The sequence below is a fragment of the Haliaeetus leucocephalus genome, unplaced genomic scaffold (genome assembly GCF_000737465.1).
Source record: "Haliaeetus leucocephalus isolate CR32 unplaced genomic scaffold, Haliaeetus_leucocephalus-4.0 Scaffold2, whole genome shotgun sequence".
NCBI lineage: Eukaryota > Metazoa > Chordata > Aves > Accipitriformes > Accipitridae > Haliaeetus > Haliaeetus leucocephalus.
The window spans coordinates 1578764-1604048 of NW_010972438.1; the positions used below are offsets into that span (position 1 = coordinate 1578764).

The following is a 25285-nucleotide window of genomic DNA, read 5'->3' on the forward strand; positions in this document are numbered from 1 at the left end:
TAAGAAACTGTCTGGCAAGAGCGCTGGGAGGTAATACCATGCACTGCTCTGCGTACAGTCCAATCAGACTCAGAGCTCTGTACGTCGCCGTCTATCATCTCCTCCTTCATCCCCCCCTGACTAATGTATCTCCTTTTTGTCTAGTTTGCCACAGTCAATTGATGTTCTGGAGTGCTGATGGCATGCCAAGTTACATGCCCACGGGACACGGACTTATTAACAAGATGGGATGGATTTATTACTGGTGATCTCCAGAGCAGATGCTGGCCTTGCTTTGCTGCATGCGAGCACTCCCTCATACCTCCCTACACACGAGCAGGAAGATGGTCCCAGAAATATGCAACCTGCAGCATGAACAGCTACAAGCTGGCCTGGAACACAACCAGTCTCTCTTCTTGCTCCTAACCCCCCAAAATACCCTTAACCCCAACAAAGAGGGTAACAAAATATTTGGTTCTTTCTTCCCTTCAACTGCACATAGGAAAGGAGGGGCTACAGCTCAACAGGTAGGTCTGACCACGTCTGGATCCCTGCTGTAAAGACTGTTTGCGCTGTATGAAGGTGTATCATGACTACACCTGTAACCACAGCACAGAACGTTTGCAGAGTTTGCTCTTCCTTCTACGTTTTGTATGCTTCTTGGTGAAGTGCTGGAGTTGCAGGTGTGACTGGGCAGCATCACACCCACCCTCTTTCCATGGAAGATGCTAAATTTTACAATCTAATTAATTTGCCTCTTAAAGGAACAGATAGACACATTTGTAAGGGATGTGCAAGCTACTTTTCTATTTTCTGTTAATCTTTGAGACACCATAACATACCTTTATTGACTTGGTGTCAGTTGCTACAGTTTGCAAATGGAAATAAATTATTTCAAAGACCCACGGTATCCTTTATTCATAAAGCTGTCTTTAACGAAGTTCAAAGGTTATTCACGGAACTGAAAGATGTTTTTTCCCCATGTATGATATATGCTTGACAATTGCAGACTTCCTTACGTGCTAGAATGCCAGTGACCACATATATGAGCACTTATTGCCAATTACTCTTCATGCTTTTCCTCTAATTAATTTAGTCTGGCAACTTTTCCATCTCCAGCCACAGTGTCCAACACTTTGCAGTAAGTCATATTGATGTAATGACAGCGCTGATCTTTGTTCTAAAACCATTTCCCCAAGTCCATACATTGAATCATGAAAAGCAGAAGTTGAGAAGGTAATTCATTTTTCTCACTTAGGCAGACTTAGCTACCCAGAAAATGTTCTCCCAGGGTGTTCTAAATATGGCTCTCAGTTAAAATAATGTGACTCTTTGTCTGATCATGTCATTGTCATATACTTCACGCCTTTGAATATTTAAGATTTTGCACTTTTCTGATCCTGTCCCCAAATCTTTGGTTTCCTTTATATGACTGTATTTGCATATTTGGAGCTGTCAACCACTTTTGCTAGGTTAATTCCCTAGTAATGCTCTTCCCTGTAATTCAGCACACAATTAAATTCTGTACCACAGTAAATAAACCTACAGACAAAGCGTACCTGCTAAACTTGAAAAAGAAACTGGTAACCCTCTATATTTCAGTAATAAACATACCTGGGAAAAAGTGTGATTTTTTTCCTTTTTCCATCTATTCCACAGCACTCATTTTACAGGCAAGGCTGAGATATGCATCATTTGTGAATCACAGCTGTCCTTCTGTCCCACACAACAAGCATGTTTAGGGGTCTCCTGCAGGAACACTAAGCCATATCCAATACGTATTACACTGCAGAGATGCTCTTGAAGTACAGAATAACATAATTAATTTCAGAAGACATCTTTACTTCTGGAGCAGAGAGGAATGGAAGCTTTAAATCTATATAATTGTATGCTTTCTCCTTAAAATTGAAAGCTAAATTGGAGGCAAATCCCTTAAAGAGACTCTGAAGACCATGGGGAAAAATCACTAAGCCAGCCCCTGACCTATTGGGGCAGCAGAAGTGGACACCAGTGATTTATACCCACTGCTGCCTGAGCAGTCCCACATCCATATCGGGGTCCCCAGGCAGCCCCTGTGCCCACGGCCAGTTCGATCACCACCGTGCAGGTGACAGCGAACGGATACAGCCCTCCATCTGCGTGCTGTTGATAGTGGGATCAAGACCTTAGCTAGGAAAGGATTTTCTTATATGGATTTGCCATCGCAAGCAACATGAGAGAGAGACTGGCTGGTTAAAAAAGGAGAGAAAGAGAGAGTTCCTCTTGCATGGAGATAATTCATGACACAACCGCTTAGATGAGCAAAGGACATATCTGCAAATAAGCTTTCAATACCAGACATTTCCAACCATTTTTTATATAGGATGGGGCAGGAAAAATCTTATATTCAAACCCATCTGCTAATACACCTGTGCACATTCATGTACTAAAGAGAAAAGCAGCTTAAGTACTAATGACATCCAAATTACATCTTTCCTATCTTTAATGTTTATGATTCTTGGCTCCTTTTTAAGAAAAAGATGTCATTAGAGCTTAATCAATAGCATTCTGTTTTAAGAAAGGCTTTCTGAAGCTGACAAAACTGCATAGGTTTGCTTTGAAACCTGCTTGAATTTGAAAAATGATAAAAAGAATGTGCTTTATTTTTCATGCTCAGGAGGTCGTTGAAATTTCTCGGTAAAATCAAACAGCAACTACAAAACACGACGTTATCTTGCTTCATTTACGTGCAATATAGGGCTGAAACCAGGGAGAAGAGTTGCATATGCCGACCATGGATGCAGCTCTCTGCTCGCTGCAGGGCGTGCTGCTGAGCAGGAGCGCTCGCCGAGCTTGGAAATGCTCAGAAGGCAGAGATTAATAAAATATAAAAGAAATATATATTCCACCAAAAATTGGGAAGATGATTATCTCAGGGCCACACTCTGCTCCCGCTCACCGACATGGAGCAGACATCCTTTAGCATCAAGCACTGCCCTGCTCAGCATCAATAAAGTGGCAAAACCTGGGTGTGCAGCTCTGGTGCGAAGTGTCAGCGGCTGCCTGGGGCTGCCAAGGCCACGTCAGCTGCTGCCTCCGCGCAGGCAGGCAGGCAGGAGGCAATCAGCGGCCAACAGGTTACTCGTGCAAGCCATAAATATTAATAAACCCAACCGAGCGCTGCACATGCACTCCAAAGCATTTGTTTTGCTCCTGGTCAGCTCGTGACCCTCAGCTCTGGGCATTTCAACTCAGCATCACCAAGGGCCTTGCACAAATAAATAAGGCCCTTTAATGGATGAGTAGCCCTGGAGAAAAAAACAAAAAAAAATTAAAAATAAAATAATTGCACTTCTCCAAAGGAGAATTTCTATAAAAGAGGGTTTTGGCACAGTCCCAAGCTACAGCAATTGCAGTCTCTCCCACTGCAAGCAACTGGGTTTTGTTTGGTTTTGTAGGGGTTTTGTGGTGTTTTTTTTTTTTTAAATCCTAAAGTGCCAATGATCTTTCCCTGTTTCCCAGTGAAATCTGAGGAAATGGCTGAGATAGACTAGAAGATGTATTTGTTCTCAGGTTAAACGAATTACTTCCTTGGACACCGAGGTTCCTGTTGCCCTTAATCCAGAATCTCAGAGGCAGTAACACAAATGCAAGGAAAGGAAGAAGAGGGAAGCAGAGGAAGAACATGGTGTGGCTTTAAAAAGAGGTGGTGCTTTTAATGAGTTTTGAAGTTCTCAGGAAGTAAGATTGTAAATTGCTGGATTGATTGCACTGTAACTCAGCTCTTGTATTTGTTCTTGGAAAAGACTGGGGGGAAAAAACCCGCATCAAAGAAACCTCGACTGAAACAGCATTATTCGCCAGAGCCTCAAGAGCCAGAAGACTAATAAAATTTTGCAAAGCACTCAAAAGTGCTAATTGCTTTTTCAGTGCATCTTACAGAGTGGTGGCATTGTAGGGCATCTAAGTGTGAAGAACCTAGAGAGGGGCTATACTTTCTCAGAGCTTCTGTAGAGATTTTTCAAAAGATGTTTATTTCAAGGAACAGCTTGTGTACTATCGACTCTGGCTGCAATTTTGTGATGCTGCTTCTCTGTCTTCCCTCCTGATGTTAATAAATAAAACTTATTTGATTACAGCAATTGGAGGTTTGAGATCAGTTCTGGCTGTAATGAATATGCTGTGCTTTCCTAAGAACGAAGAACACAAGAAATGAACTGGTTCAGGGAATTACTAAAAGGTAAAATCTCGAGCCTGGGAATAGCCAAGCTTAAATTCATCCTGGCTCGGGGTAGACAGGACTATTCTTATCACGCAGTTTGAGCTAGCAAAGTAAGACCTATTTTGATTCAGAAGAGTCCAAAGAAACATGCCTCACCCCAACTTCCAACTAAAAGCTCTTCTTTGATAAACCAGCCGGCTCAGACCAGAGATGAGTTATTTATCAAAGCGAACAGTATTACCTCTGGGAGCACGACTCCTTCTGGGATTTTGCCTCTGATAAGACTCGTCACCGGGTTACTGCACGACGGCACCAGAGCTGCATTTTTCAGGGTTGTCAGCCTCCCACCTTACATGAGTGCTGAGGCCAGAATGTTGAGACACAACTATTTAAGGCTGGATTGATTTCTGCACGTACAGAGCAACTGCATCTCCAATCAATTTGAATGGAAACCACAAATGCTCAGTACTTTGGAAAAAAACCAAGGCACTCAGGTTCCTTTATATAGATTCAGATGTCCAAATGTAAGACTTCAAGTGGCATTTGGTTTTGACTTTGAAATAGTCAGATATGAAAAAAGACCTTCCAAAGAATAATAGAAGAAAGCTGGCAAAAGGCACATGCTGCAACAAATGAAGGCTATTTCTTAACCAGAGTCCACGTTATCCAGCAGTGATATACCAGCAGTATGTTCTTAATTAGCCAATAAACGTTTTTAGACAATCTGTCTAGACTTTCTTTTGCCTGAATATAAAATTGGCTTTAAAAGAAATATATCAACAGCAAAGAAAAGTCAGTGAAAAGCCGTCAAAAAAATCTTCCTGCTGTTTCACATCTGTACCCTGCACTCTTCTTAAAACATGATCATTTAAGTGAAATCCTTCATTTTTTAAGCAGAAAAGCTGCTATATTTGGGATTACTGCATTGCGAGCTCACAGTCAGCTTCCTGACTTCCCGGTGTAGAACTTAACTGGAGGATACCTCTCCTAGAAAGCTCTGAGCAACACAGCTCAACACGGACCTTTGTCTTGAGGAAGCTGAGCCATTAGAATTAATCGTAACTGAGTATAGACACACCTTCAGAGTACGCTGGGCTCAGTCCCGCTTGCTTTGAAATGGTCTTTTCACTGATGCAGTAATACCACCGCTGCCATGATGCAAGGGTTTAGGTAGAGAAGACACCATTTTACAGCAGAGCCAGAATTTCACCAGCTGAAGGAAAGTACTTTTGACTAGCCCCAGACGGGCAGAGACAGCAAGAGAAGACCTGCTCTCCTCGGGGCTGGTGCAGCAGCAGGTACAGCAGAGCTCTGCAGAAGCTGGCCGAGCAGGCAGGCAGGAGCACTGCTGCCTCCTCCCTGCTCTGCTCTGCTCTGCTGGAACGTCAGTCCTATCCTGGGGGAGGTCCTGAACAAGCAGAACAGGCATGGGACCGAAGGACAGCACTGGGGATACTTGTGAAGAAAGAGAACAAAGTGATTTAAGGGGAAAAAAAAATATTAGGCTGGAAAAGGAATGAAATATAGATATAAGATAAACTGAGGGTTAATTAAAGGGTTGATTAGACATGCGGATTAGTGAAATTAAGGGGAGAAACAAAATACATTCAGGGAATTAAATTATATTTTATCTTTAACCAATGCTTAAAGAGAGTATTTTCTTGATCGTAGCCTGAGATAGCCACTTCCAGATTTTTCGCATCTGGATAAAGTCTTCTATTGTAAAGCAGCAACCTGAAGCACTTCTACATTTATTTTTCATAGGAAGCCACTTTCCTTTATCTCAGTGCCAGGCCATCGGCAGGACTGTGCTGGTACCCAGAGAAGCGGCTCGCCTAGCTCCATCACCGTAAGAACGTGGCACTCGCTCTCACAAAGCAGCACGAGGAAGTACCGACAGACCACAGCTCAAGCACAGAAATGGGGGAACGGCTCCCAGCCTTAGGCAGGTGAGCAGAGCAGCGCTACAAGCTCTGAGACGCTCATCAGCTCTATTAAATCCTACATCAGGCTGCATTTGCCTAAAGGATGGCGGCAAGCTCGCTGGGGAGCGGAGCTGGAGCCCCCAAGGGACCCACGCTGCAACCACGTTTCCTGCAAGTGAACTGCGTTTCACAGGCAGCAAAGACAATGTCTGTGTCTAACCTTAAGCAGAACATCTTATCTTAAACACAAATCTAGACTACGGATGCCTGCTCTCTTTGTCAGCCTTGGGCTCTCCCAAACAAACAGCAACCTAGTGAAGTGTTGCCATTTATCACGGGTAAGGAGATGGCTTCAGTGCGTTTTGCAGCATCCAGTGTCAGCATAAAATCCAATTCAAATTTCAAATGAACATCTGCATGTTTGAGTTGCCTTTCTATTACCCAAAGTTTAATCTGTTTCATCTCCATGTTTACACAATGAAATACATGCCGAGTCTTTTTCTGATAATAATTGAATAATTTGCTTTTTTATCAACTTTTTGTTAACAGGCCAAATATGATGCGAACAGGGAATACTGAAAGCACCGTGCTTCGCACAGGGCAATTTGCTGCTGGCACATCAGGTTACCTGTGTGGATGTAAACACCTGCAGCATCGCATGATACAGGACCAGCCAAGGCACCTGTCCAGAAAGAGGGAGGGGCATTGTCAGCATGAGGTTTTTGTTTAAATAATGATCATTGGTAAAGTGTTAAAATAATGCCAATAGTCTCCGTTATGAGAGCAAGCCAGATGGCCTCCTGATTCCTTATAGATTGAAAATATATGAATCTTGAAACACCAAAGGGAAAGGAAACAGAACAGCCTGCACTATAAACAGTGTATATATATCTTCCCAATGTCCTGGCTAGATGTGTAAACCACTTAAAATGGCGTACTGCAGTTCATATTTTCAGCTCAGATATCTTGCTGAATATACTGGAGCAAATAGTCCAGGTATTTCAAACACTGCCTTGATAAATAACTTTCCTAAGAACATGTAAGAAAAGAGCATAAACTCCGTTGATCATAATTTACTACCTGCTATGATTTTGCAAAGCAGGGTACATATACCTGGTTAGAGGGACTTTCTCCTCTCATTGATCTTTTTTTCTACACAAGGAAGCTGGTCTGAGGAAGGCTTAGATAGTTTTGGAGACAGACCAGGGAACATTTTTGGCACGCCTGGAAGATCACTAGCAATGCATGAAAGCCATCTTCCAAGAGTGTGAAGGGTTCAGGACATTTGTCATCCTCTGTTGTCTGAGGAAGGATAAGGAATGAAGAAGGCAGGGGAGGGCGCGTGATGGAAGAGGCATCTTAGAATTATTTATGTGCTGCTACTCCCCCATGGCTATGAAAGCTGTTCTTTGCATTAGCACAAAGTGAAAAGGGACTGTGAAGTATGGAAGGTACAAGATGAGGCAATATTTTGTATTTCCTCCTGGGATGCAGGATTTCAGTGACAGAAACTGGAATAACTTACTGCATTCGATTATATATTACCCTTCAGATGCAGAAATGCATTTAGAGCTGGTCCCAAATGACGTTCCAACAAATTCATCCTACTTTGCAAAACAGACATATCCCATGGGAAAATCTCAGTGTAATCACAATATTTCTATTTTCCATGGGGAAAGTCAAAATGACAGCAGGGGCTTCCTCTGCAGAAGGTTTTTATGAAATTCATTTTATTCCTTCAGGAAAACTGACAAGACGCTTTGCACCACACACTGGAATAGGCACCGTAGGCGGAGGCGAAATGGGAGCCAGGATTCACAGGCTCCACTTCTTCCCCTGGGTAGGCTGGGAGGCAGGAAAAAAGTGTAGTGAAGAGCAAAGGCACTCAGATGTAATTGTCTAGGAAGTCTGGTTCGTTGCTCCCCGGCAGAAAAAAAGGGACTTTGGAAAGAATTACTATCTTATCTTCCAGAAGTTTTAAATTTTCACCATCAAAGTCAATTCTGTTTCTGATTTTTTTTTTTTTTTTGTGAAACAAATGTGATTGTCTAAGCCCACTCTCTGTGGCAAATTTTCCTTATTCACAGGTATTTTTTTCCCTGCCGTGGATCAATCTTTGCAACCCCAGCCACTTCTACCAACCTTCATTTTATGGCTTTTCAGCTTTTCGTCTCTCCTTCTACTAATCCTCATACCTCTCTTGCTCTTTCCACAGACTTGTTCCTTCCTTTTCTTGTTCAGTAAACCTTAACTCTCTCCTTTCCCCCTACTCCTGCCCAAAACGTCAGCTTTTGCATGCACTTCAATAGGACTTTGTCCTCAAGCTTCCTAATGCACATTAACATACTTTTGTCCATTTCCTTAATATTTCCAGCACTGTTTTTTTTGAGATTTCTATTCTTCCCAGCAGAAAATGGATGCAGAACAAACCCAAATGCTCTTGCTTCTCCAATTCTACTCCATACTGCTATCTTTACCAGGAGGAATGTATTACCTGTGAGATGCAGAAAATCTGCCAAAGAACAAATGAAAAAAAACCTGGATTGGGATGAATAACTTACTGAATCTGCGTCAAACCAACTTCTTCACTTCTGCATCATGGGGCATGCACATTGCAAAATGCAGGAGTGTTCCCTGGGGGTGTCCAACTTTGCAGGTAAAAATAAAGGCTCAACAATACATTCTTCTACTTCGAGGACTTAACGTATCACTTGTGTTCAGCTGATCCACATGATACATTTCACATAACCATGAAAGCAATGTTTTATTAAATTTGGGGTAACATTTTTAAAGGATGCTGGCAGTTATTTGTTTAGTAACAAGAATTGCCTATTTGAATTTTATTCTGTCCTTGAAATGCAATCTCCAAACGTTCAATAAATGCCATAAAAAGGCACATATTTATCATTAAAGTGACTTATGCTATAATTGTGACAGCAGCCTGTTACAGCTATCCAATACTTCGCCAAGAAACCAGCTGTGTGAGATCATTCAGGAGGACAGAGTGCAAGTTTCTGCATGTATCAGCATGGAACTGGTCTCAGACTTCACATAAGCAGATGCGAGGATAATCATGATGTCATATCTTTACCTCTTTCCTTCTCCCCAAATTCTATGTTATTGATCTTTCATGAGTCTATTTGAGAAAGAGGAATTTCTCAGACCCCTGCTAGTTCCATCACAGAATTATAACAATATTTCGGCAGACAGGCTTCTGATGCTGCAGTGCTATCAGGTACGTATCCAAACCATGTGTTCCATGCATGAGTCTGGAAGAGGGCCATGAAGATGATCAGGGGGCTGGAGCACCTCTCCTGTGAAGACAGGCTGAGAGAGTTGGGGCTGTTCAGCCCGGAGAAGAGAAGGCTCCAGGGAGACCTTAGAGCAGCCTGCCAGTACCTAAAGGGGACCTACAGGAAAGGTGGGGGGGACTTTGTACAAGGGCATGTACTGATAGCACAAGGGCCAATGGTTTTAAACTGAAAGAGAGTCGATTTAGATGAGATGTAAGGAAGAAGTTCTTCATTGCGAGGGTGGTGAGGCACTGGAACAAGTTGCCCAGAGAGGTTGTGGATGCCCCATCCCTGGAATTGTTCAAGGCCAGGTTGGATGGGGCTTTGAGCAACCTGGTCTAGTGGAAGGTGTCCCTGCCCAGGGTAGGGGAGGTGGAACTAGATGATAGTTAAGGTCCTTTCCAACTCAAACCATTCTACAGTTCCTAATGCCCATCAGCTTCACTGCTTTCCTAGATGAGATCATAAGAACCCTATAAATCTACACCAGGTATTAATCTTCCAATGATGACAAAAAGATAGGAAAATAAATATATCACATACATAGCAATGATTGGATTTTTTTTTAATTCAAATTCTTTAATGACATGCTTATATTCAGTGCCTACACTCCCTGTGTAGTCAAGAGAGAGAAATAGATGTTTCAAAAGGGCAACTCAGATCTCATCACTCTTCGTTACTGCACAGGGAACAGAGCCAACTAACTTAGGACATCTGTTATGTCTTAGGTAGGAAGACGCCTTGCTAAAGAGGTAAAGATTGTATTCATAACATTTTGATAACCTAAAAATACAGGCAGGTGCCTAGAGGGTTTCAACATCTAAGCCAGGCACTTAATCAGTTTTAGCCAATATCACAGGGAAGTCAGAAGTCCAGTCATCACCTTAAGGACATCACCCATTCATTCCTCCGAACAACATCACTTCTCACAAGTTATTAAAAAAAAAGCCACAGCGCATAGACCATGCACACAGAGTAACAGATTTACTTTGCAGAGATGCACTTTGGTTTTTCTTTTCCACTAACAGAAGTATACTATTAAACTCTAAATGCAAACCAAGACACACTTGAGGATCAAGTCCAGTGCATCTTCTACTAGATCAGTTACAATTAAAAGAAAATCCTATTAAACTTATTAAACCTAACAGACTACAGCACACAAGTTGGTACAACTTTAGAAAGCAATTCTTCTTGACTTTTTTCTGAAATGACAAAACATTTGTTATTTGACAAAACATAGGAAGGAAAAGAATAGGTTTCATAACATTGTTATTTAACATAACATCACTGAACACCAAAAGGGACAGATGCATGGATATTTAAGAAAAATAGAAAGAAAAATGAAAACCACTTGAAGTGCTCGGATATAAATTACTTGATTTCATTACTGGTTTATATACTTATTTTTGCTATATTTGATCCAGAACACAGGCTCTCAAGTAAATGAATAAAGGCCATTCCCATCCGAAAGTATAATCATTTAACACAACCAAAGACAAAGGAACAGCCCTGCACTGCTGCCTCTCCATTCCCCCAGAGACCTCCATCCCTTCCTGTGGACACTGAGCCGCCCACCAGGCAGAAAAACACCAAAGGGAGTAGTCTGCAGGACCAGTAATTCACTGGGAAAACTCCGTAAGCCTTGAACCATGCTCTATACCCTCAAACTCCATAAAAGCACTGGGGTCTGTGACCCTCCTGAGAGCTGCTGATCCCTGAAGTGACAGCAACTGAGATACATGCTAAACACAACTTCGACAATGTCTGGCTTTCTTAGGCTGGCTTTCGGACTGCACTTCAAAAACGTATTTATAGACGAATTTGTCAACATGTAAGCTCAGCTGTTTGCTCTAACTGAAATGCTGTAGGAGGTTTCTGCCCCTTGGGTTAAGGCAGAGGGAGATCCAATGAACACAGTTTGCAAAACGCTATTCCTTCAGCTAAAGAAATAAACAGTCATCACAGTGGACAGTACAACACCTTAGCCCATCTTCTTCCAAAACAATGACTCATTCACATGAACATTTGAACAGTGACTCTGATAAAAGTTGGGTTCTGTTAACTGCCACAAAGAATAGAAATCATAGATCATAAATTTTGGGCATCATTGGATGATGTGTGGTATCGCCCATTGCCAGTGTGTTGTGCAAAGCTTCACTAATGAATCATAAGTATTTGTTATTTATTAACATAGCCAATGCAATCTTTGCCCACCACAGTGTATCACAGTGGCATCACTAACTTTTTTCACCTTCCTTTCTCATTTTTGGGCTTCTTTTAACCTTGGGTTATGTTGTAAAGTGACTGCTCCTTGTAATGAGTATTCTAAATCCATTCAGTAGGGTTTTAATGGATCAAGAAAAAAAGAGAGATGTTTCATTAACATCAGAATGTAAGACAAAAAAAAAAATCAGGATTTTCTACTTGGCAGCAGGAATTGGTACTCTATTTGAGATACAGAGACAGAATAGTCTCCTCTCCCTTCTTAAAACACAGTTGTACAACTCCCTCGTAGCAATGATTTAACTCTCATGTTATCCAGCACTAATTTGTGCTAATGGAATTCCCAACAGACAGCATAAAAATTACATTCTATTACAAAAATGCAGATTCAGGATCATAGCAGGCAGTTGAACAGACCTGCAGGAGCCTACAAAATGCTGTGTGAATCACTGAGGGATGATGTAGCAGCTCTTGGCTTTTAACAGTGTCAGCTTCCATAGAAGATAAGTACTGAATTAGAGCACCATATTATGATATACCACGTTGAGGATTTCACAGAGAATATCATGAGATGATTCAGATCACCAAAAACCCCAATCAAAAGATTCAGATCTTTTTAGAAACAAAAGTCAGTGTAGAAAAATACCAAGGCTTTAGGAAAAGCTGTCATATTTTCACATTTAGGTGGCTAAAGGGGTTTAAAACAGTCTTTGCTACAGATAACAAACCCATAGAAAATAATTTCTGTAGGAGGTATTCAATTGTACATAGCTAATTTGTAAAGAAACCAATGCATTAGAAGATTATACTATTTAATGCACAGATTATAACTGCATGCAAAAAAGTGGTTCATCTGATTTTGGTGGAGTGACACTTGTTAGACATAAGGGCAATGTGTCTCGTATAGGTATGTATGTGTGTGTATGCATATGGTTTTTACTAGCAAATATAAAGCTGGGAAAAACAAGGTAAAGAAGAAATTGAAGTTTATATTGAGGGATAGTAAAGAAATACTGTTTAGTATCACTGCTGGAAAAAATTCTACTTCTGAGAAGAGTCAAAATTTCAAGGGGCTCTTCTTTGCCCTGCCAATGAATACTTTTTGATGTTTCTTCTGTTTCTGAGCAAATTCAGCTCCTGCAGTGTGTACATCTAGGCCGTCCCCGCTGCATGCAGATGTTCTCAACCTTACGTAACAGATGTCTGTGCAGCACTTGAGGATCATGGAGAGAGAAGAATTAAAGAAATGAATATTTCAAAAAAGTCTTCAGCAAAAAAAGGAGAAAAGAAGATAAAGAGACTGTCACAAGTGTTGTGCTTCCTATGTTAAAGTGGATTAAAATTTATTCTGCTTTTTTGTTCTGTCAAGGTGATGATAGCCTTTTAACAAATACGACACTGCAACTAAAAGTCTTCAGAAGAAACTTCAGTATATATAATCATATTGGCACACTGGTACAAGAGCTTTAATCCCTTTTTATCGTGTCTTTAGTACACAGAGGAAGAAGGCATGCTTTTCCAGAATTCTTCTTCTCCAGTCCTTCCAAATGGTTGAGAACATCATCATCTAAAATAATTCTTAGCTTGTACATTAAGATAGTCTATTACTGACACACTGCTCTACAATACAACAGGTCTAGTTTGTGCAAACAAGGAGAACTGTGCTCAAAATCAGCCTTGCTGAGCGGAAATACTTATTTCTGAGGTGAAGTTGGACAAGGGAGCAACTTGGAGTTGGAAGGGCAGAAAAAGAGTTAAAGGCAGCAGGTGTACAGGTTTGCAGATCCAGGCATCCCCTTCCTTACACCGTTTGTGCTGCAGCCTGTGGAGTGAGCATCAAAGTCTCCACAAGCAAAGCAGCCAGTGTACTCATCTGTGAAAATGGGCAATTTTTGGAGGAGAAAAAGATGAATAAACGCATACTAGATCTTTCATTTATCTGTTAGGAGGCATTCAAGTGGTCTTTTGCTAACGACTTCAATATATATATTTCTTACGGATAGCAATTAACCTTCTGGTACAGATTAATCTTTAAAAAAAATCAAAGATGAATTAATCTTTGAAATTCAAGTATTCACTAGTTTCATTAATAATCTGAAATTGTCCTTTAGATTTTCCATAATTAGACCATTCCCCTAATTTATTAATCCCACAGACTGCAGAGCATGTTTCAAATCTTCATCTCCTGCCACAATGACATATTCAAACTCCCTTGAAGTACTCATAATAAAAGTCACTTTGTGAAGAATTATTAACTCAAAGGATCAAGCAAAGTCTTTATATGCTAAAGCATATTTGAAAACTAAGTAAGGATAGCACTTTCTACTCATCCTCACAATTCCTAAGATCTTGGCTGGATCAGAAACAAGTTTGGATAACACACTGAATTTAGGATAATTAGATAGCTACAGATGCGAGGCCAAAGATAATAAACGTGTTGGTACCTATGGAGTAAATCTTCCCTTCTGCCAAAATACACTGATTATGAGATATAAGACAATTGTCTGAGAGCTAATAATGACTCCTTATTGCCGCTGTGTCTCAAACTTTGACTAATTACCTCTGCTCCAGGACTGTTCCAGCTCCTGGCAGATGTGCATATTCCTAAGGGGCCATGTTGGGGAGAACTGGCACAATCATAGAATCATTTAGGTTGGAAAAGACCTTCACGATCATCAAGTCCAACCATCAACCATGCCCACTAAACCATGGCTTGAAGTACCCCATCTACTCGCTTTTTGAATACTTGAGTCAGTAAAATTATTGCTGCTTATTGCTTCTTGAGGAGGCTCTTTCCAAACCCTGATACTACAGCAATCACCTGACAGCCTGGTTAACCACTGCTTTTGCATAAAATGTCCCCAAGGAGACACAGCCACATCAGGCACCAGGAAAGCAACCCAAAAAGGGCTGAACCCCCCAGGGCATGTCCCCCAGAGCACGGGCAAATCCCATTGCAGCATGACCCTGCAAAACAGCAGCTGGGAGATGGTCACAACCGATCCCTGAAGTCGGGGGACAAGGTGCCATTTCCCTGTAGGGGATCAAGGTTGGGACCTGTATCTCCAGGCAGCACTGCTCCATTAAATATCTAGACAACAGGATCTTGCACTTCCCAGGGTTTTAAAAACCCAGGGAACTTGTTGACAGGTATTAAATCCCCTCAGAACTTCACCTAAGCTTTATCTGTGTAACACAAAAAAATTCAGCACAGCCCTAAGAAGAAAAAGCGGCTGTACTGAATCGGAGGCAGTGCCGGGGATTGGATTATTCCAGTTTCCAGACAAGGCAGGCTGCATATATGAAAGAAAGTTTATGCACTATCCCTGTTAGTGTCTTAATCTTGTAGGTGTGACCTCTATCACCCTGCATGAAAAGCTGTTTTAAGCAGGGTATTCTTTTGGTTTTATGCTTTATTTTTATGAAGGATGTTGAATTACATGTTAACTACATGAACAGCTCCTATCATTAATTTAATTCTGCAGAAGGTCTATAAAATGATACAGTATTATTCAGCTAGAGTTTGTCCTTGGCATGGAGAACACATTTCTGGTATGATTTCGCAACAGTGGATATTTGCAAATAAAGTCAATTTTAAATTATAATAAACACTGGCATTTGTCACTTCCTGAGGTATTAAATCCAAACCCATTTTCTTTAATACCACATAAATATGCATTCGAACGAACAGACAAATTTATGCAAATATAGGTTCCTTCTGTGATATCAACATAATGAAACAATTCCAGATTCCCCTCTCTAAAGCCCCTTTCTTTTAAGTGCAGCCGCCTTCTCTGCTCACTCCTTGGATTATGCTGCCAAGAGCGATCCATCAGTTTGGGAGCGAGCTGTCGCTCCCCCTCGCAGATAGCACAGGCGATTTGCAAAAGCAGAGCATATGCTGTGGAACCAGCTCTGCAACAACCGAGGAGATGGAAACCTCCGACGGCCGCTTCAGAGCAACACCTGTCCCGTCCTAGTCCTTTACTTTCATGCACTCACTAATCTGGCTGGTGATTTATGTAATTCAGTAAGTGAATTGTGGATCATGTTGTGATGTTTTTATTTAACGCAATGCCAGGGCAGCTGCAGAGTAGGAGATCTGTGAGTTCATTTTGGGAACACAATAGAGCTTATTCTTGTACAATGATGATAGGTTCCTTATCAGGATATATCATTGAAGGCTTCTGGAGATAGGCCTTCCATGTATCACCAATAATGAATGAAATAATCTGCTTTTTTTTCCTTACCAGCACAGCAATGAACTTTAAATATTTCAATTTTCAAACCTTTATGATTCTGGATTGCAAATCAGCTTGCCGTGGATTTATACCTCTATTCGCTGAAGTGCCATCTAAAGTCCTCCTATGTTCTGGTGTCCCTGGGGAAATTTAGAACTATTTACCCTGAAGAACAACTCCTGGGGATAAGGGTATGAGCGCATTGACACAGCAGTCACACCTTAAGACAGGTCTCCTCTATGTTTTGTACCAGAACAGGAAAGCAAGCTGTAGAATTAGAGATTTCTTCCAACAAAATTATGAAGGTTCAACTTGATACCATAAGCCTGACCCAGCGCAAGACACAGCATCTCCCTGTCCTCTTGGAACATCTCTCACTGGCAAGTGACATTGTCCAACACAGTTTGGCCTTCCTGGGACACCACTAAATGAAACAAGTAACAAGAAAAATGTGATGCATCACAGCAAAGGTCTGATGTGCCTTGCACAACACTGCTGAGTTTGTTGCCTCCATACCCCAGGCCAGTAATCTTCGAGCCTTCAAGTAAAAGATTATTCATTTTCTCGCCTGAATTGGTCAAGAGAAATACTAAAGAAAAGCAATACAAATCAGGCAGCGATCTGAAAGGTGAACAGCAATAGGATGACACAAGTCAATGTCTGGTAACAAGCAGTCTTCACAGAATTTCTAGCTGTGGAGAGATAAAAGCTCAGCATTTTAAAATCTGTTTTCTACCCATATCAACATAATATAATGCCATCCAGTGGAATAGTAGGAGCTTCATAAGACTCAGGGTTTTCTATTTTCTCCAGAAATGACTGAAAACCACTAAGGTTTCAAACTCTCTGAAATTCCATAAGCAATTTAGGAATAAGAGTATCTAGGAGCCACTGCAAAGAACTGGAGCAACTTTAGAATCAAATACATGTTCTAGAAAAAGAATATAACATTTGGTACAAAATAACATTCATTACTTCTATAGCGTTTTCTGGAGGGAGGACGGACATTGCCTACCTGCCTCTCTGGAAATTTGCATGAAGGACTCGACTCCTTTTTCTCCATAATTCCCTTCAGATGCCAAAGTGGACACATAATTCCATCCCAAAGCTTTCACAATGTCCACCATTGCTTGTGCTTGGAAGGAATCTGGAGGAACCACACGTGAGAAGAAATCATAGCGCCTGTCATCACTCAACTCTGGTGCAGTTGAGGCATAACTGATTTGTGGGATCTGTAGAAAAAAATAATTTCTGATAAATATACATATTCATATACTCATTGCACTTCTTGCAGAAGTTAGCTAAAGCAGTTAGCTTCAGCTGAGCCTCAGTTCATCTTCATTACATCCATCTGTATTTCTCCAGCCCGTTCCTTTAAAATGTACTGAAGACATTGACTTCAAGTTACACAAAAAAAATCATTAATCAATTAAAAACAACCGTATATGTGCACATTCATAATTTCTTCCTTTCAGGCAATATTAATCAAATACAGCACACAAACCATTTTTCTCACTATGTCCTTTTTATTGGTGTTCTAGCATCAGATTTTACTAGCATCAGGTTATTTGGGATCCTGAACGCAACCGAGTTTAAATCTCACTGGCTGAAAGCCAGAAGGACCCTTCATCGGTTTTTGGAGGATGAAGCTCTTAAACATTAAACTGCAACTGCAGATTTAAACAAAAGGATGTTTACTTTTTATTCTTTCTCATGAAGAACAGTCATGAAGATTGCTGAGCGTGGAGTTCTCTGTCTCACAAAGACAACCTGGTCACGATTCAACTCTGTCCTAAAACTCTGCCTGCCCATGACAAACCAGCCTTCGCTTTTCCTTTTCATGGCAGAGTGCGAAGGAGACTGATGGTTACTTTTTATAACAGAGAGACCAGAATATTGTTCAGGGCTATTTTCTCCTTGATAACAAAGGTCCCTAAACAGTTATCAAGCTGACAGAATGTTAATCCCCAAACCCATTATGCAATTTTTTGAGTAACAGTCTGGGACTGCTCCTTAAATTAAGGAACCTGCCATAATTCTCACTTGAGATGCCAAGGAGGGAAAAAAAGAGACTTGCAATATACACAAACATGACCATATATAATGATTTGAGACTTCTAGACTGTGGAAAGGTCAGTATTTCATGCCTCAGTACAAGCATCTTCTGCATTCTCATATTCTGTCTCTGCACAGCTTTCCTACAAGTATTTATTAGCTCTCCTGCCTTCTCAGAAGAATAAACATTATACTTCCCCAGGCTCAATACTGCAAAGGGCTCGGCACCTTCGATTCCCACAGAGCTCAGTAGCAGATGAGAGCAAATGCAGCATTTCCACAGAATACACACTACGTCTGTACATCTGTATGTACACTCACAACTACTACAGCAGAGTAAAAGCAGACCTGTAAAGCAACATTGCTGCTGAAGACTCAGCAGATAAGCAAACTTAGCCAAACCATCCAAAATTACTAAATACATCAACATTTGTTGAGACATGTTCCTGTTTGTAAAGGCAATATCTACTGTTTTATTATAAACCATAACAAACCATAGCACATGACTTATTTAAGATCTCTTTAGCTTCACTCAGCATCAGCGTAGAGCGAAACACGGCTCATGGCCCTTGTTCAAAGCCCTGCACCGGCGGGACCCCTGTTCAGGGAACTTGCTGAATCTGGTCCCAGGCGTAGTACCAATCTTAGTTGTTATGAATTATTAAACCTAAGCAAACACTTAAACTTTCAGCGGGTGCTTGGGCTGTCATTGTGGATGTTGGAGAACTGAATCCCCCATCACTTGGCACGGCCTTTCCTTTGGATGCGTCATGTCACTCCTTTGCATGTCTGCTGGGTTTACAACCAGAGAGGTGGCTAATCAAGCTGAAAGCTGGGATGCTTTAGGTTTTTAATGCAAGACAGCAGTCGTCTACAAAGACTTGCCAGATTTATTTTAGATCTGTGGCTTGTGGACAGCACGTTACCAGCAAGACCTTCAAATGCTCCAGTCACAGAAAATTAAAAAAGTTAAAATTGAGGCTGCCGGGAAGAATACAGCGTGGTGTTGACCACTGGTACATGATTTACTTGCTCAGTCTTTCACCTAGGGGCCAGCAAAGCTTGGGGACCACTCTCAAAGACAAATAGATTGATTACACCAATTTATCATGGTTCTTTATTTTTAATCTACCTTAGGGATGACTTTCAGCTAACACCAACTACTGCGGTTGCACAGAAAATGCTGGGCACCCTGGCCATCAAAAATAAGTTAAATTCTTAATTTGTCTGTGCCTACAACTGCTGTTATAATAAATGACTGGTGACATTTTAGGATCGCTCTCTTCTCATTTGTACAAAGCAGCTAACGGAGCTTGCTCAGCTGCTTATCAGCTTAATTCATCTATTCATTGGATGATATTATATTAAGTGGAACAGTTAACCAAGCTGACTTTATGGGTGCTGTTTACCCGTTATTAATTGCACAAGCATCCAGTATACAACATACAGTCCCACACACAGAGCTGTACTGAGATAGCCGAATGCTGGTTTTTTAAATTATAAATAAAAGAAAAGATGAAATACGAATTTTTATCTAGGGCAATGTTTGTATTCCAACTTGGCAACAACTGCTTTTTCAACTGAAAATCAAAAGGAGCATATTCTGCACTTTTACAAAAAGCAACGCTTCTACAGAATTTGCTCCATTGCCTATATTACTTAGGAGACTTTTTGGTTTTTTAGTCTTTTTCTTCTGTCCATAAAATATTAACCACTTCTGGCTGTTTCAATCACTTGGAGTATAAAAAGTATATATTGAGGTTTTTTACCAATGTTTCTTACAGGATATATAAAAGCAACAAAGTTATATGTATGAGGAGTAGAATTTTCATAAGATTTTGTCTGAATATGGGGAGAAAAGTCCTTGAATGGGTACAACATAGACTGCAGCCATTAGAGTTCAGCTTTGTCCAGTATGCCAGAGCATGTTGCAGACACCTACAAAAGATATTTTCCCTTTCCGCATGTCTTCCCATGCACGCAGGCGGCATCCCAGATGTCCAAACTGAACATCTGTTTGCATCAGCTAAAATCTAACAATTCAGCATTTCTTATTCTCTTCCTTTTTTAATGTTCATATATGTGGACAAACCTCCCACAGCCTCAGCTGGAAACCTTTCTCCCATATTTCACACCATATGTTCCTCCGCATTACTGTTTTGTTTTTACTGAGAGTGACTTTAGTTTGAAAAACACAATGTCATGTTAACTCCAGGCAAATCTCAATAGCCAGGCACCCTCTCCTCTCTGAAATCTCTTCACAGGGCTTACGCTCACCAGACCAACATCCAAAAGACAACATACACTGCTGATGTGTACTGATGGCTGCTCACCAGGTAAGCTCACAGACATGCGCCTTCAGATCCTGTGAACGTTGAAGTGCATTTGAAAATAAAAATGGATTGACCCCGTTCATCAAGACCCAACCCCAAGCTGGCCACATGTTGCTGTTCTCTGTTCCCAAAGATGATGCAGATGGTCTCACCATGTGAGGAGGATGAGTGGGGCCTAAGGGAGAACCAGAAGGGCTATAATTTGATTACTCTCTCTGATCATGACATTCATTCATCCCCTTGGTCCACCTCTCTCAAGCACACGCTGGTGGTTCTCAAGACTGGCCCAGGCCTCCCCCTTGGGGCAGGAGGCTGGAGCCTCCCCAGCCTCCCGGCTCACATCCTGCAAAAAACCTCCTGCCCCAGGGGCCAGATGCACACAGACTGCATTTCAGACTCCAAGGTGCAGAAAAAGCATTAGTAAAGCTATCCACACAAAACTGCAGTTAAATAGCTGGACGTTTAATAACCAAGTCTTCTCCACCCTGATCAGTCTGTAAAACCCATGGTTTAGCACTGCCAAAAGGTGCTGAATGATCAGCCCTACAACAGGAACTCTGCCGTCCATGTGCAGACACGAGATGAATGAGCAAAAGGCAGAACAAGCTGCAGTACAGTGCCAGGGATGCCTGAGCAGTTGATGACCTTAAATGTAGTCCTACTGCTACCTAGTGTGTCCTTTAAATGTCCCCTCAGATGTACCAAACACTGCTGGTTTTCTTTCTGTTTTGGTTTTGAAAGCTGCTGATATGATTCAGGCTTGCAAACGAAAGCCATCGGACAGTACTGGCTAGCCTGCGCCATGGTCTAACCACATGAAAAATTGGAAGTTTATCCACTTCACCCAACTTACACACCAAGTAGAGAGCACCTAAATAAAAAGGTCTGCACTCCGCCTTCCTTGTAGCTTTCCCCATTTTTACAAGTTTTTAAACACGTCACTCTTCTTAAGCCATACTCGTTCTCCTTTTGGTCCTGGAAGGGTCCAGTTTGAGACATCATGTCTTGCTGCCATGGGAAGAACTGGGATGTCCACAAACCCAGCAAGCATTACAATGACTTCATGTCAGGATCACAGCACCGAGTATTTTTAATGAGGTTGGTTGTTAGGGTTTTTTTTTTAATTAACCAGATAAATATTGTCCCTTAACTGATTTATTTTTCTTTCATTCTGGTAAAATCTGCTCTTTGTCATTGATATCTCACATTCAAAACTTTAGTTTAAAGAAGCAAGCTTTCTAGTCCATCACATTTTTCCTATTTTCTGTTCTGAAACATGTTTGAAACATCAAAAAGCTCTAGGGAATTACAGTCTGCTTTCCAAATGGCTCTAACATCTTGGCAGAAGAAGAGTTGTGATTCATAAGGCACAGGGGATAAAAATCCCCCTGGCCCTTCCACAGCAAGGCTGTGAGTGAGAAAAGCCTGTGGTCCTCCTTCATGTACTGCACAACAGCCAGCGCTTGCAGAAAAGGCATCCCGCCTGAGCCTTCCCCACCAGAACAAGACACAGTTGTAGCTGGAGCTTTCTGAAGGACACTCAGGTGTTGGCAGATGAGTAAGCAGATCACTGATGTGGGAGGCAGAATTTTCCTGAAGGCATTCTTCATGTTTAGAGGACTATGGCAAACATTGCACTCCCGAGTTTTACATGTCGTTTGCCTGGCTGATGTTCTGATTACAGTAAGAGTGAATGATTAATGCTGGGAACATTGCATTAGTCAGTGATTAATGTTAATTTATTTTTAACATTGAACACTATTCTTCATTTATTTCATTTTCTTCTGTTAATGAAATGTTCTCTCTGGATCACACTTGGTTGTCTTGCTTGAAAAGCAGGGCCCGTTTGTGAGCACCTGCACCAAAAGCCACAACAGAAAACACACCAAGGATAGACACGACTCTCTGACTGTCTCCTAAGTCACTCTTTGCAACAACAAATACCTTCCAACATCAGGTTTGGAACTGCGTATTTCAGGGTAAAAAGCAATTGAAATACAAACTTCTTGTTCCAATTCTTCATTTCAATCTTATTTTGTATTACTGCCTCATCCCTTATCCTCCTCTCGCTCTTCTACAGACCCTTCTTTTCAAGCAAAATGACAGAAAGCGGCGACCTCCTTGCTAATGGCCAAGTGTCTCAACTGGAAACACACAAGAGACCCAGTGCCAGGAGACAAACCAACTCTCTCTAAAGCTGCAATACCCACCAAAAGCATTGGGCTTACTGCCTACCCCCTCATCACCTCTGCCTAACTCTGCGTGCAAGTTCACTTGCACAGCCAAGAACCTTGCAAATCCGTGCAACCATAAAAGTAATTATTGCTACTATGCTACTTCAAATGTGATTGAGTTAGGCTACATCTCCACAGTAACTTATTAAAAGATTAATAAAATGGTGCACCTGAACCCAACTCACCAAATGACAGTAGTCAGAAAACTTCAGAAAAGGCAATTTTCCTAAGGACCATGTGCAATTAAGATAACGCACAAGTATACCTATTGAGATATTAATGAGCTCCCACCAGGGTAATATTAAGTTCACAGTTTGCTGCATTTTTACTTTCAACTTCCTATTAAGTTTTATTGATATGATTTCCTGACAATAGGAAAAAAACCACCCTACTTTGATAAAGCCTCTTGAACTCATCTAATTTGAGTGTGTCAGTCTACACATATTGCAAAATCCTGCCAATAACCTAACTTTACAAAAATAAGATGCCTGAAGACTTTTCACTTGGCTGCAAAACTCTTCGTGTGAACTGATGGATGACTAACAAATCTTGAATCTGTTTAGGTCTCAGATTTTATTCATATAGAAATTTATCATGTCAGGATTTAATGATCAGTTAGTACAACTACTCTTTGTTCACCATGTACATCTTAAATTGCGTAACAAACGGCTTCAGCATCCTGTGAACTGCATATAATTGTTTTTGTTGCCTTGAATTAAAATTATTTGAAGTTACTAACTAGCTGTTTTCTCTGGGCAAAACTCCTCTACAATTTCTTCATTTTCACAGTGTTCTGAACAGGAAGAAAATTTTACCTGAGATACAAAATAGGACCAGATTATGACTCAAAGCTTGCAAAGATAATAGGAATTAATCTTCCTGCTGATTTCCACTCGGCTGGAGGGGGAATTCGAGTTTCACTCTGTTTTGTCAGGAGCTGGCATCTGTGGGGTAGTGCAACGGCCTCAGGTCTTGCCTGCCCCGCAGCAGTCAGCGGCCTTGCAGCGTGCCGGCTAACTAATCGACATGGAGGTATGTATAACAAAATAATACCCATGCTTGTTGTTCTCCTCCTCGCCAGCCCTTCCGAAAACTAAACACTGCTAAATCAGTAGCTTTGCGTAGATTTTCTCGAGGTGTCAATCTACCAGCATGTGCCCTATTTCTGTCCTGAAAGGTGCATATGAAAACAAATATTACTGCAATTCTTGCTCTAGGGCTCTTAAAAGACTAGGGAATAATATTCCCATCAGTCTTAGGTAATGATGAGAACAAATCCTTCTAAAGTACTTTGATAATCCCTCATTATGTTTCATGATGAAATTTTAGAAGTAGTGCATTTCAAGCTGGTTTTTATACTCAAGAATCAAATGTTGACAATGAGAAAATGAGGCAAAAGAGTTAACAAAGAAAGTTTTCATGTAAATAAATTTTAAGAGCAATAGAAAGTATTTCTGTACAGCTCTGCCACAGTCTATGAGGTGTTTACATATGGCAAACCTGTTGCTGTGTGCAAAAGTTACACCACAAGACAAATTCTTCTGAGCAGTGAACAAAAGCAGCACATCTAAGGAAGGGCATTTGTATAACAGAAAATTTTCAAAACCATTAATCTATTTACAGTTCACCTCAGTTTCTCTCACTCTATTTACCAATTACTAAAGCCACTGGTGTTCAAACAAAGTCCTGTTTGCTCGCATCACCACCTCTCTTATGTTATCCCACAGTGAATTCTTAATGATGTATTAGAGATCAACAGAATCACCTACAAGGGAATTGGATAGATATTTCATAAGGTACAGAAATACAAATATAAACAACATCAAATACAAATGAGAAGCTGAGCCTAGAGGAGGAGAAGCGCGTTTAATAAAACAGAAATATCTTCAAGAGCAACAAAAGAAACACTAAGAAAATAAACTCAATAAATGATTCATGTACACGAATTTTGCCTATGTCCACGCTGGCCCATTCCACCAAACCTCACTGTGCTGTGTGAGCTCCATCTCACACTACTTGTCCCATACCATGACTTCAGCTAATATGTGAATGGGTCTTCTCTCAACTTGAGCTTATTGACCAAAAGGACTATTAATATGTCAATCAAACAAGGTAAACCCCACTTTCCAAAGCATTTTAAAGGAAAGATTTTCAAAGTGCTCAGCATCCACAGTTGAGGACCTGTGTCAGGGCTCCCAAGCTGCATGCAAGTTCTTTTTTTGTGAAAGTTTCCAAGTGGGATGGCAAAATTCCTTATTTATGGAGAACCATAGGTGTTCTTGACAAATTGTCAATGAAAAACTGGACAAGGTCAGTGCTGTGTGGACCTCTCAGTATCAGATAATTCAAAAGTGACAATGATAGGAGAATAAAGTAGTGTCAGGAAGGGTAATGGACTCACAAAACATGGGGAACTACAGGGGCAAGTTATCTGTAATTTTATTTCACTGAATTGTCTTGCTGTGCAGCATAGGCTTACAGTTTCAATACATAATGAATAAACATTAGAAGCTCCATGCAGATTGTCAGGTGGAAATTAAAAGGGAAGGCCAGTCCTATTAAAGGACTTACTATAATTGAACAGTGCAGTAGTAGACCTTAACAGAGCTGTTATGAGAGCAATGCACCACTGCTCTGATGTCCTGACAATATGGAGCAACTCAGCACACCACCATGCTTCCAGAGCAATGGTTCTGGTTAGTAAGACTTAAAATTTGCAACTCCTTGATCACCAATATTATAATGGATGCAATCCATTACTGAAACAAACACTTCCAATGCTACTTTGGTCTTCCCAAATA

General features: G+C 41.0%; 1 protein-coding gene across 1 annotated transcript in view; it reads right to left on the reverse strand.

The window, feature by feature from the left end:
- The window catches only part of GRM7 (glutamate receptor, metabotropic 7), a 282320-nt gene that overhangs the window by 159128 nt on the left and 97907 nt on the right, over nucleotides 1–25285 (reverse strand). Inside the window, exon 2 of the mRNA XM_010570362.1 lies at nucleotides 16878–17094. Coding sequence (XP_010568664.1) covers nucleotides 16878–17094 — 217 coding nt within the window. The remainder of the gene's footprint in view (nucleotides 1–16877; nucleotides 17095–25285) is intronic.